This window comes from Primulina huaijiensis, chromosome 11 (assembly GCF_012295235.1).
Source record: "Primulina huaijiensis isolate GDHJ02 chromosome 11, ASM1229523v2, whole genome shotgun sequence".
Lineage (NCBI taxonomy): Eukaryota > Viridiplantae > Streptophyta > Magnoliopsida > Lamiales > Gesneriaceae > Primulina > Primulina huaijiensis.
The window spans coordinates 23,279,741-23,292,285 of record NC_133316.1 but is presented as its reverse complement, the minus strand read 5'-3'; the positions used below and the strand labels follow the sequence as shown (position 1 = coordinate 23,292,285).

The window sequence follows — 12,545 nt, the reverse complement described above, 5'->3', positions numbered from 1 at the left end:
CCAACAATGAAAAGGCAGTTATATCAGATCTCTTGGGAGTCTCGACAGGATTGGACACAAGCCGATATCTTGGTCTCCCTTCGTTGATTGGAAGGAAGAAAAAACAGATTTTTGCTTACCTTAAAGACAGAGTATGGGCACGCTTACAAGGATGGAGAACGAAGCCACTGTCAAGAGCTGGGTGTGAGATTCTCATCAAATCAGTGGCTCAAGCAATACCAACTTTCTGCATGTCTACTTTCCTCCTTCCCCCCTCATTGGGGGAAGAAATACAGAGGATGATCAACTCATTCTGGTGGGGCAGGAAGAATAACGCAACCAAAGGGCTGAACTGGCTTCGATGGGAAAAGTTGTGCGTCCCAAAAGAATTTAGCGGAATGGGCTTCAGAGACTTCTATGGTTTTAACTTGGCAATGCTGGGAAAACAAGGATGGAAACTACTGAGTGATCCTAATGCTACAATATGTCGTATCTACAAAGCTAAATACTACCCAAGAGGGGATTTCTTAAATGCCAATCTCGGGCATAATCCAAGTTTTGCTTGGCGTAGCATTGTGGCTTCCCAAGTAGTGTTAAAGAGAGGCTATAGATGGAGGATTGGTGATGGTAGTCACATCAACATTTGGAAGGACCCGTGGCTTCGTGATTCCTCAAATTTTTTTGTGGAAAAAGCTATGATCCCGGAGTTGCATGACTGGACAGTGCAAGATTTGATGGTGCCGGGCTCACGAGAATGGGATCATGAAATCATTGAATCTATCTTTGACGTCAGGGACACTAAAGAAATCACGGAAATCCCACTAGTACATATACAAATCCAAGATAAGTGAATTTGGCATTTCAGCAAGAATGGGGCTTACACAGTGAAGTCAGGCTACCATGTGGCTATGAGCTTGGATGAGAATCTTGAATCAAGAAAAATACAAGGAAACTGGAAGGCCATCTGGAAGGTGGACGTCCCTCCAAAGATTAAAAGCTTCCTCTGGCGAGCTTGTAGAAAGTGTCTTCCTAATCGCATTAGCCTGCAGAAACGAGGAATTCAAGTGTCAGCTTTATGCGTGTTGTGCAACAAGGACATGGAGACTTCATGGCATACGTTTATTACCTGCCCATACGCAAGTGAATGTTGGGCCAATGCGAAGCTGAATCAGGTAGTGGAAACCCAAGCCGAAGTAGCAGAAGGCTTCACACAGTGGTTATTCAAGATCATCCAAGACCTTAGCGGAGCAGACTTGAGAAAGTTCGTAACTATCCTATGGGCTATCTGGAAACAAAGGAATTCCGCATTATGGACCAACCACCTAGATACCCCAAATAGAATGGTAGTCACAGCTATGAGTTTTCTTTACGACTGGATATCAATAGCAAAGAGCAACAAAGAAGTACATGACGCAAGCACAAGGAAACAGCATGGTATTTGGACACCACCCCCTAGTGGTACTGTCAAATGTAATATTGACGCAGCCTTTTTTGATGACATAAAATCTGCCGGGATAAGTATGGTGGTGCGAAATGAAGAGGGAAGATTTCTTATGGCCAGAACTAACTTGATCAAAGGACTCTGTTGTGTCAGAGAAGGAGAAGCAATAGGACTGCTGGAAGCTCTGTCTTGGATCCGCAACTCGAACTATCCAAAGGTTCTCTTTGAAGTGGACGCGCTAACAGTATACAATGCTATGACGGAATCAGTTGCCGACATAACGGAGTTTGGAGGCATAATGGGCAGATGTAGAGACATAGTAGCTACAAACCCAGGCTTTTCGGTTCATTTTACCCGTAGACAGGCAAACGAGATTGCACATGTGTTAGCTAAGCATTCTCATTTTTACGCTAGTCCTTGCGTTTGGTCAGAAACACCTATGTGTATTGGTGCACTTATGAATATGTACCTTAACCAATCTGTTATTGAATGAATGCATTTTTCTCGTCAAAAAAAAAAAAACTAATAAACACAAAGACTAGCATAATAATCAACTGCTCTATAAAGTGTATGAGCTACCACATTTACTTGTTGTCTAACAAACCAAACTTGGTAAATTTATTCTTGTGAAAGAAAAAACAACATTCCATTACATGATAATTGATTCAAACTCGATGTGATCCATCAAATTTAAAAAATAACATCGACTATCGGGATTTATAATTTGTTTCAAATATGACCTACTGCAAATCTAATGAGATATAATTAGGGTTCTATCATATTTTTATTCTATTATGAGCTAGAAAATGTAGTGATTCATAGACTAGAACCTTAAACATCGACTAATCAATTATGATCCATTCTAATAAATTCAATGGAATTAAATGGATTACATTCCATTGATGTAACAAGCATATGAGAAATAAACGAATACGCAAATCCTATATAGGAAGGAACAGCAGACTTTACCGGAGATATGTGACGTCTCCAGTAAAGTTTTTTTTATATATATTTCAGATAATCTGTTGGTGGGATACTCCACCGAGTAGGATGTGGTTGTCTTTGAGAAAGATAATTGAGCAGGCAGGATTGATGAGCTTCCTACCACTGCCATCGAAGGTCCATGGCTGAGATAAAAAGTACACTTGCTGCTTTATTTCTCTGCATTCTAGACTACGTCATTTCTATTTTGCCACAAACTCCAGGAGTAATCAAGAAGCGCAAGTCAATCAAGAGTGTTGAGATTGATCTAGAGATCAAGTCTGTAAACCAGAGTGATTGAGAAATCGTTTCGATAAAGTGATATTTCCGTAGATCATTCGCATTCATATTTCTTGATTCTTTTGTTCGTTGAATGGTTTCTTAGTTCACTTGTGCATTGAAGATTCTGAATTGATCTACCAAACGTGAAGAAGAAATAGGGCCCGTTTGGTATCAAAAGTTTTTTAATTAAAAAAGTGCTTTTTTAAGTTGGCTTTTAAAAGTGCTTTTTTAAATAAAAGTTGTGTTAATATTGTGTTTGGATGAATAGATAAAAAGCACTTTTTAAATTAATAAATGTGTTTGGATACATATCATTAAAGTGGTTTTTTAACTCATTAATTTATATATATATTTTATAACGGATTTCTAAACAAGTGTGATGTATAAATATAAATAATTAAATCCATACCAAAACAATAAAATATTGAAATCTTAAAAACCATAAAAACAATTGTTAATAACAATGGTTAATGTTTACATTCTACTTTAATTTATTTAAATAAAAACTAATAGTTCAATGTCGACCTTGTATTGGCAGTGAATTTCTTATGTCATCTCTCAATTCTTTCATTTCCGTAATATTTTCTTGTGTTGGCTCTTGCCATCTCGTACCTCTGTCATGGACATAAACATTTTCACCATCTTGCTCGATTTCTTGTAAATCATCAATATTTTCGAGTTGTTCAAGAATATCTCCAGCCGCATCGTATCGCCTTATGAAATTGTGTAAAGCAAAACATGCCACTATAATTTTAAATTGAGTATCTAGACAAAATGTGGGCATATTTTGTAATACCTTCCATCGTGCTTTGCACACTCCAAATGTTCTTTCAATAACCGTCCTTAAACTGGAATGATGATAATTAAATACTTCATTTTTTGATCTGAACTTTGGAGCCAATCGAAATTGAGGTAAATGATATCTAGTATCTTTATACGGTCCCATAAAGCCTTTGAAAGTAGGATAACCTGCATCAACTAAATAATATTTACCTGCAAAAAATAAGAGTTAAAGTGTAAATATTTATCTAACAATTATTTAAAAAAACATATAAGATATANATTTAAATATCTTTTTCAATAAATCTAAATTCTTGTAAATTCATCACACTTGTCAAACATATAAAAGTATTTTGACAAAAAAATTCAGATTAACCTGCTGGAAGAAAAAATATTGGGGCCACAACATATTAAATAATTTGAATTAAAAAAAAAGCTTGACGCTGCTAATAATAAAATGGAGTGGGATCTATGGTCTTATAGATGCTGTTCGGTAGTGTTTTCTTCCACTCAACATATGATATGTGCCGTAGTGATGAACCATGACAACTCATATATATATTATGATTGAATAAGTGAACTTGATTTATCAAATGTTAAGTAGATAAAAAATCATATCAAATGTATAAAAATAGTTACCATATAAATGGAACGAACAAAATGGGGATGAATGCACCCCGCATGTGGTAGGTAGTAGGATAGTGTTATACGCACCACAAGGACACGTTAGTTGTGCATTATGGTATAGTCATAAAGTGCCTTCAGTTTTATCCCCTGTCAATCGCGACCTCGAGATTAGGGTTTCTGTAGTTCAAAATTGGAAGGAAAAGGTATCACTTTCCGGTAAGATCCTTCGATCAAAATATATTTTTTCCCTCTATGCTTCCAGATTTTGTTCCAGGGATTTGATCTTAAAATATTTATAAAAATAGCCCTGAATTTAACCCTAATTTTAGTCATTCATGGATGAAAATGAAGATAGAGGCAGTGTTTATGTTGGAGATCCGAACGAGCAGTTTCATCGGAACGAAGCGATCTCCGCGGTGGCCGATGAGGGTTTTATGGGTGAGGAGGACGATGACTACGAAGATCTCTACAACGATGTTAATGTTGGCGAGAACTTCATGCAGTCTCTTCGGAAGAACGAGGATAACATAGGGCAAACGATTGAACAAGTTCCGGAGAACAAAGAAAAGTCGACGACCTCGACCTCTCTTCCGCATCAGCCGGTAGTGGAGAATGTAGGTATGAACTTACTAGATGAGAGGGATACTTCTAGGGTTCATAGTGGGGTAGAAGGGTATCAGAATGTGGGGTTTGGTGGAAATATTAATGCTAGTAATGTTGGAGTTGGTAGAGGTACCGGAGCACCTCCAGGTGGTGGTGGATTAAGGCTTGAGCTAGGGCAGTCATCAAATAAAGCAGTTGATGTGGAGCAGATGGTGAATAACAGTGTCATGAATAATCAACAGATGGTTCAGCACCATCAGCCCCGTGTTGCTAACACGGAAAATATTGTGAATGTTGGAATTACTGGGAATGCCAATGGAACTGGCGGAAACATGTTTGGAGGTGATGTTGGGGGTGGGGCTGGGGGGGCTGGGGCTACTCTTTATATTGGAGACCTGCATTGGTGGACAACAGATACTGAGCTGGAGTTGGAACTGTGCAAGTATGGACCAGTGAGGGAGGTGAAGTTCTTTGATGAGAGAGCCAGTGGGAAGTCGAAAGGATATTGTCAAGTTGAGTTTTATGATCCTGCAGCAGCCACTGCATGCAAGGAAGGGATGAATGGACACCTTTTCAATGGTCGACCTTGTGTTGTTGCATATGCCTCACCATATACTGTCAAAAGAATGGGCGAAGCTCAGGTCAACAGGAACCAACAGATGGGACAGACGGCTGTTAATCAACCACGGAGAGGGCCTGGGGATATGCCCAACAGACCCATTGGTGTTGGTGGCAATAATCAAGGCGGCGGCGGCGGCGGCAGTGGTAATATAGGTGGTGATAATAATGGCCGAGGTTTTGGTAGAGGAAATTGGGGTAGAGGCAATTCTCAAGGGGGGATGGGAAATAGGGGCCCAATGGGCCACATGAGGGGTCGGACTGGTGGAATGGGTGTTCGTGGCCTAGTGGGTAATGGTAATGGATTTGTGCAGGGGATTGGTGCCACGCCTCCAATGTTGCATCCTCAAGCAATGATGGGTCAAGGTTTTGATCCTGCTTTTGGAGGTCCAATGGGCCGAATGGGTAGTTATGGGGGCTTTCCTGGTGCTCCTGCAGCACCCTTTTCTGGAATGATGTCTTCATTTGGACCTCTTGGAAATGTTGGTTTACCTGGTGTTGCTCCCCATGTTAACCCTGCATTCTTTGGGAGGGGAATGCCCATAAATGGCATGGGTATGATGCCTAATCCTGGTGTCGAGGGGCCAAATATGATGATGTGGTCAGATCCGAATATTGGAGGATGGGCAGGTGAAGATCCTGGAGGGAGGGTTCGAGAGTCTAGCTATGGGGAAGAAGCTGCATCTGAGCATCAGTATGGAGAAGGAAGTCAAGAGAGAGGGCCATGGCCAAATGCAATGAAAGAAAAAGACAGGGGGTCAGAAAGGGACTGGTCTGGCTCTTCTGAGAGAAGGTACCGGGATGATAGAGGAGGTGGGTATGACAGAGATGTGCCCAGAGAGAAAGATATGGGACGTGATATTGATTGGTCTGATAGAAGGCACCGTGATGACAGAGATGTTGGAAGAGACAGGGAAAGGGAGAGTGACCGTGATCGTGAACTATCTCAAGACCGTGATCATGATCGGGAGCGAGAACGCACCAGAGAAGATAGGGAGCGATATTCGGATCATCATAGGTACAGAAATCGAGAGGCTGAACGTGAAAATGAATGGGACAGGGGAAGATCATCAAGGGCTCATAGCAAGTCAAAATTAGCACACGAGGACGAGCATAGATCAAGATCAAGGGATGCTGAATATGGGAAAAGGCGTCGCCTCACCTCTGAGTGACTCAATTTGCTGCAGGATTTCTTGAGATTTAGTCTAAAAATATGATTGAACCCTAAATAAATGTTGTTAGCTGCGATCTCTCCAAGCATTTGCTAGCTTTTTCATGGAATGCCTGACTTCAACGAACAAAGGTGGTTGTTGATAACTTCCTTACTTCAATGTTCTGAGATTCCTTTCAAGGGCTATGCTTATCCTAGGGTCAAGTAAGTTTTTACTCTTCAGCATTCTCTTTCAATATACTAGTTGGAACAATTTGTAAATATTTTCATCTGTTCCATTTTTTGGTCTGGCTTAGTAGAGGTTGTTTGTTTGCCTCACATTTAACTATAGCCCTTCTATATTTTTCGTTTACCTCATTTATAGTACTCCAATAAGTAGCTCTTCTGGCGCATAAATGCCTTTTCTTTCCTATGTGCTGAAAAAGATTCATCTGCCATCATTACCTTTTGCCACAAATAGTTGGTTTACTAGCCTTGGGATTAACGCCTTAGTGTGTTGGAAATGGAGGTTGGCATAGGTTGTACCATATGAAAGGGAAAAGGAAGGGAAATTTTAACATTGGGCAGTGGACAACTATTTGCTCGACTAATGAAATCAAGATTCACGAGTGAACTTTTTTTGGAGATGATGTTTTTGTAGTCCAGAGATCCCTGTTGAGGCAGCTGTATGTTCTGAGATTGGGATTGTAGCGGTGGTTTATAAGATACTTCATGGTAATTTTAGTGTGTTTTTTAGATTAATTCAGGTGCATGAACATGGAAGTGGTGTTGGCACCTTTGTTAACACTTGCTGCATGAGTACTCAGTGATCTGAAAGTTTTTGAATGACCTACCTGACATGATTATAAAGTAATCACCAACATCGATAATAGTTATTTCTGTTGTCTTCAACTCTGTAGGCTCTATATGTAAGACATGTTCTTTTTGATTCACACCCTTCCGCTGTATTCTTCACAGGATCGTTAGCAAATAACCTTGCCAAACTCTTTTTTTTTTAAAAAAGAAACTAACCCTCTCAAGTGTATTTGAATACACTTGGAGGTTATTTTTCAAAAAATTAGTTTGACCAAGGTTATTTTTCAAAATTTTCTCTTCTTCACCCACTTGTAATGATGGTAAAAATATGATATTACTGCACCCAAGGGATCTGGATGCAGTACATCGACCCTTCCGCTACCTTTCGATAAGCTATATGTATGGTTAAAAAGAGAAACAAAATATTCTGGTGGACGTTGTAAAGTAGTCATACAATTATTTGGTAGTACATTCGAAGCACACATACATATATTTTTCTCCAATCTGTAGAATGAGGTTTTAGTTTTTCACTGTTAAATCCGGCATTCCTCTGGATTGATCGAGCTTATCTGAAATCTCAACTTATTTTGTATTGCAATGTTTTGGTTGTCCATTATATTTCTCAGCCACCATATTCTGATGATATACTACAATTCACTTGGTGCATTTTATGCAATCGATATGGAGATTTCCTCTCTGACATTGGGATGGAGTTTATTGACAATCTGATTATTATCTATATAACTTTGTTACAGATATGAGTTTATAATTAGATTATGCGCGCGGTATTGCAATTTTTTGTCTCACATTTTTCTTTTGATGTTAGCTGGAAGGATATCCTTTTTCATTTGAAGTCTGGATTCTTGCATAGCGGATAGTGCATGAAACTTCTAGTTAAGGGAGGATGAGATGGCACGGTCTTCACTGGAATCGATTTGCTTGCGGAACCTTTTATTTCAGTTACTGGACTCTAAATATGTTTTTATGTTAAATATGGCCATTGAATGGACTAAAATTCTGAAGCGCGTGTGAGACGCTGGAATTTGAGAATGTTACTGTATGGATTTGATGTGTTAGATTTAAAGTCACAGGATGTTATCATTTACACCCCTTTTTTGTTTTATTTTCATGTAATTCTTTACCCCCATGATTTTTGGCTGGGTGTATCATGTTAATTTACTGCTATTTTACCAAGATGATGTAGAATACTAACCACGTTCTGTAATTCCAGAATTTTGTACAGTCAAATCACGCTTGTATATATCACAAAGAATGTTGTTTTTGTTCAAAGTTGTATATGCACATATTTATTGTTCGTAAATCGACAAATCTTGGATCGCAGTTCTTTGTTTTTACTTTGCTGCTTCTTTTGTGACTTGCATTCGGATGCTAACCTGATTTTATTTTGTGATCGAAAAATCATCAAGATCTTTAGGTTTACCTGGTAACGTTTGCTGGTTTTTTTCTGGGTAGTATGGTTCTGTGAATGGTCTCAGTTACTTTTCTTTGAACTTCTGTGCTTGACGTTAATCTTCTGCTGCCCAATTCGTGTTTATATTATTCATGAGCGCTCTCACTTGAATGGGAAAAAAAGATTGGTAGTTTTCCACCATCACCTTTTTGCCCAAAGTATTTTCTCATCATCGAAACAAAAAATTTACACAAAGATTAATATTTATTTTTTTATAAAATATAAACATTAAATGCTTCTGTAATAACTTCAAAAACAAAAAGTTCTGGAGAACAAATATTTAAGTCTATATATTGGTGAAATATCGAATGGTTGAACTACCATTCATTGCATAAGAAAGCTATGGATGATGACTCGTATGTCCTAGAAGTTATTCCCAAGATACTAAGACTTTATCCTGCTATGGACCTAGCTGCGATTGAACAAATTCAACCTTGACAGAGTACCAATAAAAACAAAATGGTACTTAGGCCGAGTATTTCATGACATCGCAAGAAAAAACAAGCAACTTTTATGTAACCTGGTTTTTTCATCAAGCAAATTTGATAGGAATTTCATGAGGCGCCACCAAAATTTGATCGACTTTGCAATTTAAGTCCTCCTGAAAACAAAACAACGGAAAAGCAAGATTTTATCTGGAGGGCGATCGATTTTACCTAGCAGAGCGTCAAGGTAAGCATTGTATCTCCAAAATCAGAATAAATAGAGTAAAGAAGTGCAACAAGAAACCAGTATTATAAGTGATTCATCTTAGAGCCTGATATATAGGTGGAAAACACTCAATAAACATGCGATGATTACTCTGGTGCCTTAACACAGGTTTTTACGAACATGACTCGAGAATATATATGCAGCCCTGTTGAAGGGAACAAAGAAGAGTTTTTGCTAAAAGATTTACATCAGTATGCACCCTTCTCTCCAGTAATAGGGTATCTAGAATCAAGTGTGTAGTTCCTTCAAGTGCAAGTCAATATATGATCCAAACTTGAGTTTTCCCTTAGTTTCTTTCCTGATCTAAACTCACTTCCTCAATTTTACTTGGAAGTCTTACTAAGTCACAGAGAATACAAGCTAAATACAAGTATCTACACAAGAAAAGAACTAACAAAATAATTGTTGTTCAAGTACAGAGCGCTCAATTGAGGGAGCCGCAGGAATTTTTGGCTCATATTTCAATTCGAAATGTGATTTTTCTTGTCTCCCTCATCCTTTTTCTCCATCTGTTCTCTAAACTGAAACTCCGGGACTTCAGCTAAATCCTTTTGCTGACTTTAAATTCATTGCACAATTTTTGAAAAAGTCGTGCAAAATGCACAAACGCATCATTTTACTAAATAGATTATAAACGGTACGAGCCCTCTTACTATACTTTCACCTTAGAGGAAATACAAGCACTAGCAAGATCCAAACATCACATTCATTAGCTGAATTTAGCAAGCAAAAAGAAGCCAAATTAGAGGGGAAAAAAGGAAATGCAGAAACAGAAAAAGTGCCATACATTCAGTTCCTAAAATCTAAAAATTCAGAACTCACCAGTTGAAGTAATTTCACATACTTCGCTCCGGTGACCGTTGGTGATCATTGACTGAATAGTTCATCTCTGATTTAATTGGGCCAAAATGGGCCGCACTAATTGAGGTCGGCCTTATCTATATATTAGAAACCCACTGTCCCAATTAAATTTAGCCCAAAAGAAACTTCACGATGTAAAATACTGAAACCGCTTTTAAGTCGCCGCGTTTATTGCCAGGGGCTAACGCTTCCTAATATTTTTCTAGGTTTAGGGTTTTGTTCAGGATTGTAATCGTACTTTCTCAATAAGAGATTCGATTTCCATAGTTTTTTCGTTTCCGGAGCGAAGCTTGAAACTTTTCCACGATCCAGGGTGGTGAATTGCGCGAAGATATTATTGGTGGTCAATGAAATAGATGATCAACAGCAGCATTACATGGACCCGTCTTCAGTGCAGACCACTCCTGCTATTGAAGAAGATGAGTGGGGTACTGTCGCATACTCGCATTTTTCTTGTATTTTGCCACTTTGGTCATCTTTGAACTGACGAATACCTATTTTGAATAGTTTAGGATAATTTGAACTGCTTGCTTATCAGTGTTTTTCAGTTAAATTTAAGATCTTGCTAAATTTTGTTGTATGGGTATTTACTTGTTTTATTTATGTGTGTATGTATGCTTATGTTTTGGCGTGTATGTATATGTGGGCACGTGTCTGTGTATGTGCCTTGATAGTATATTGGAGATCGAGTTTGATAGTTTTTTAAGTTCATTAATCAGGAATTTCGATTATCGTGCTTGAAGTTATACCAGCTAACGAATGCTGTATTTTCTTTAGTCTGGTATATTGATTTCCTCTACTTCTGTTGGCTCGTTTTGTATATATTATGGGTTTTAGATGGACGGTTCTGGTTTGTGAATCTATTTGCATCATGTATCTCGTGATTTCGAAAAATAATGGTTGATAAAATAAAACTAAGGTCATCTATGCTTCAAGAACTTTGCCGCATTGTGACTTTGTGTGATGCTTTATAATGTAAAAATGCGTTGAAGCAACATTCCTCGAGTGTTTTTGAGCTTAGCAAATTTTTTATGAAACTTTTGCTCTACAACCCTGAATTGTGAAATAAAGGGATCTCCTTTTAAAAGCTTTACCTATGCTGCTCGTGTAAACTGGTGAATCTATGAATATATCTGGAGATCGTGGTGCTTCATGTACAAAAGGTGGCAAAATAGTCAATAATCGTTTAGCAAAATGAAGGGATATACTCTGTTGGTCTCGCAGCAGTATGGTTTATGTAACCGAAGGCCCATATTATGTTCCTCGTGCCCGGTTCACTCGTGGAAGGTGCAGGAGTGGTTGTCCAATCACTTAGTGGGTTGTCTTCCTGGAATTTTTGTTGTCCTCAGTGGTTGGGATTAGGAATTATTACTCCCTCTGATTGTTGAGCGTGAAGATTGAAAACCTTTCATAGACGCTTTGCAAAGACTAGAAAGTTGCTTGTTCTATTTTGTATTTTGTTGTATCTTTCTGTACTGAACCATTGGTTTGTTCAATTTGCAAGACACTGATGGGTTTGTGATTCCAAGCTTGGGAATTGATGTCCTTGATAGAGTAACCGTTTCTCCAGCAGTAGAAGACTCTCAGCAGTCAGCTCAGGTAAACACTTTTTTGTTTAAAAATCTTCAGACACTTGGAAGCTAGCTAGCTTTTAGTTCATGTAACAGAAATGAATTTCAAATTTATCTGTCACGATTTAGCAACCTAGAAAAGAAGAGAATATTTACCTTGGACCCCACGGAGCTCCTCCATCTCAGGCAAAACAGCAAGAGCGAAATTTCTCTGGCAACAGGCAGAGGTTTAAGCAGAAACTCAAGGAAGCGGATAAGAGATACAGTGGTACTGGGCGTGAGAATAAAGTTGACAACTTAAGGGAGCTTGTGGGCAGTACGGGAAAAATGCCCGTGATTGCATCCAAGAGTCCCAGGGATTGGCTTGACCCCCATTGTCATGAGTCCCAGTTTGAGAGTCGACGCCCTCGTTAGATTTCTCGCTATCTAATTTTAAGTCTTTATTGTTTCTTGCATTTCGGGTCTGAAAGTCTATTTTTGCTTTCAATAAGGAGGTTGTTTTGGTGCACATTAATTTCCCGTCTCCTGATGATTACATTGCAAGGTTATGGTCAGACTCTTTCTTTCTCAACTTTTGAATTTGCCAAATATCTCAATGATCAAATTCTGTTTTTTTTTTTTTTTTTTTTTTTTTTTTTTTTTTTTTTTTTTTTT

The 12,545-nt window shown here is 38.5% G+C and overlaps 2 protein-coding genes and 1 long non-coding RNA gene across 3 annotated transcripts; 2 read left to right on the top strand and 1 right to left on the bottom strand.

Moving 5' to 3' along the window:
• Positions 1–3,107: 3,107 nt before the first annotated feature.
• On the bottom strand, positions 3,108–3,726 carry LOC140987104 (uncharacterized). The gene is made up of 2 exons (XR_012177069.1): positions 3,480–3,726; positions 3,108–3,297 (listed from the first exon to the last, which is right to left on the bottom strand). It is a non-coding gene; the product is annotated as an uncharacterized lncRNA (long non-coding RNA).
• A 413-nt stretch (positions 3,727–4,139) lies between these two features.
• On the top strand, positions 4,140–8,618 carry LOC140987684 (uncharacterized). Its single transcript, XM_073456307.1, has 2 exons — positions 4,140–6,686; positions 8,104–8,618. The coding sequence occupies exon 1, from the start codon at positions 4,426–4,428 to the stop codon at positions 6,481–6,483; it is 2,058 nt and encodes a 685-aa protein (XP_073312408.1). The 5' UTR covers positions 4,140–4,425; the 3' UTR covers positions 6,484–6,686; positions 8,104–8,618.
• A 1,835-nt stretch (positions 8,619–10,453) lies between these two features.
• LOC140987561 (uncharacterized) lies at positions 10,454–12,462 on the top strand. Its single transcript, XM_073456116.1, has 3 exons — positions 10,454–10,748; positions 11,825–11,919; positions 12,021–12,462. Exons 1-3 carry the CDS (start codon positions 10,697–10,699, stop codon positions 12,303–12,305), a joined length of 432 nt encoding a protein of 143 aa, XP_073312217.1. The 5' UTR covers positions 10,454–10,696; the 3' UTR covers positions 12,306–12,462.
• The last annotated feature ends 83 nt before the right edge of the window (positions 12,463–12,545 follow it).

What these genes read in the sequence shown, in the direction of transcription:
- LOC140987561 (XM_073456116.1), top strand. Translation starts at nt 10,697, where the DNA reads ATGGACCCGTCTTCAGTGCAGACCACTCCTGCTATTGAAGAAGATGAG. An exon ending in TATTGAAGAAGATGAGTGGG is followed by an intron (nt 10,749 to 11,824) that starts GTACTGTCGCAT and finishes TCAATTTGCAAG; the next exon opens with ACACTGATGGGTTTGTGATT. An exon ending in ACTCTCAGCAGTCAGCTCAG is followed by an intron (nt 11,920 to 12,020) that starts GTAAACACTTTT and finishes GTCACGATTTAG; the next exon opens with CAACCTAGAAAAGAAGAGAA.
- LOC140987684 (XM_073456307.1), top strand. Translation starts at nt 4,426, where the DNA reads ATGGATGAAAATGAAGATAGAGGCAGTGTTTATGTTGGAGATCCGAAC.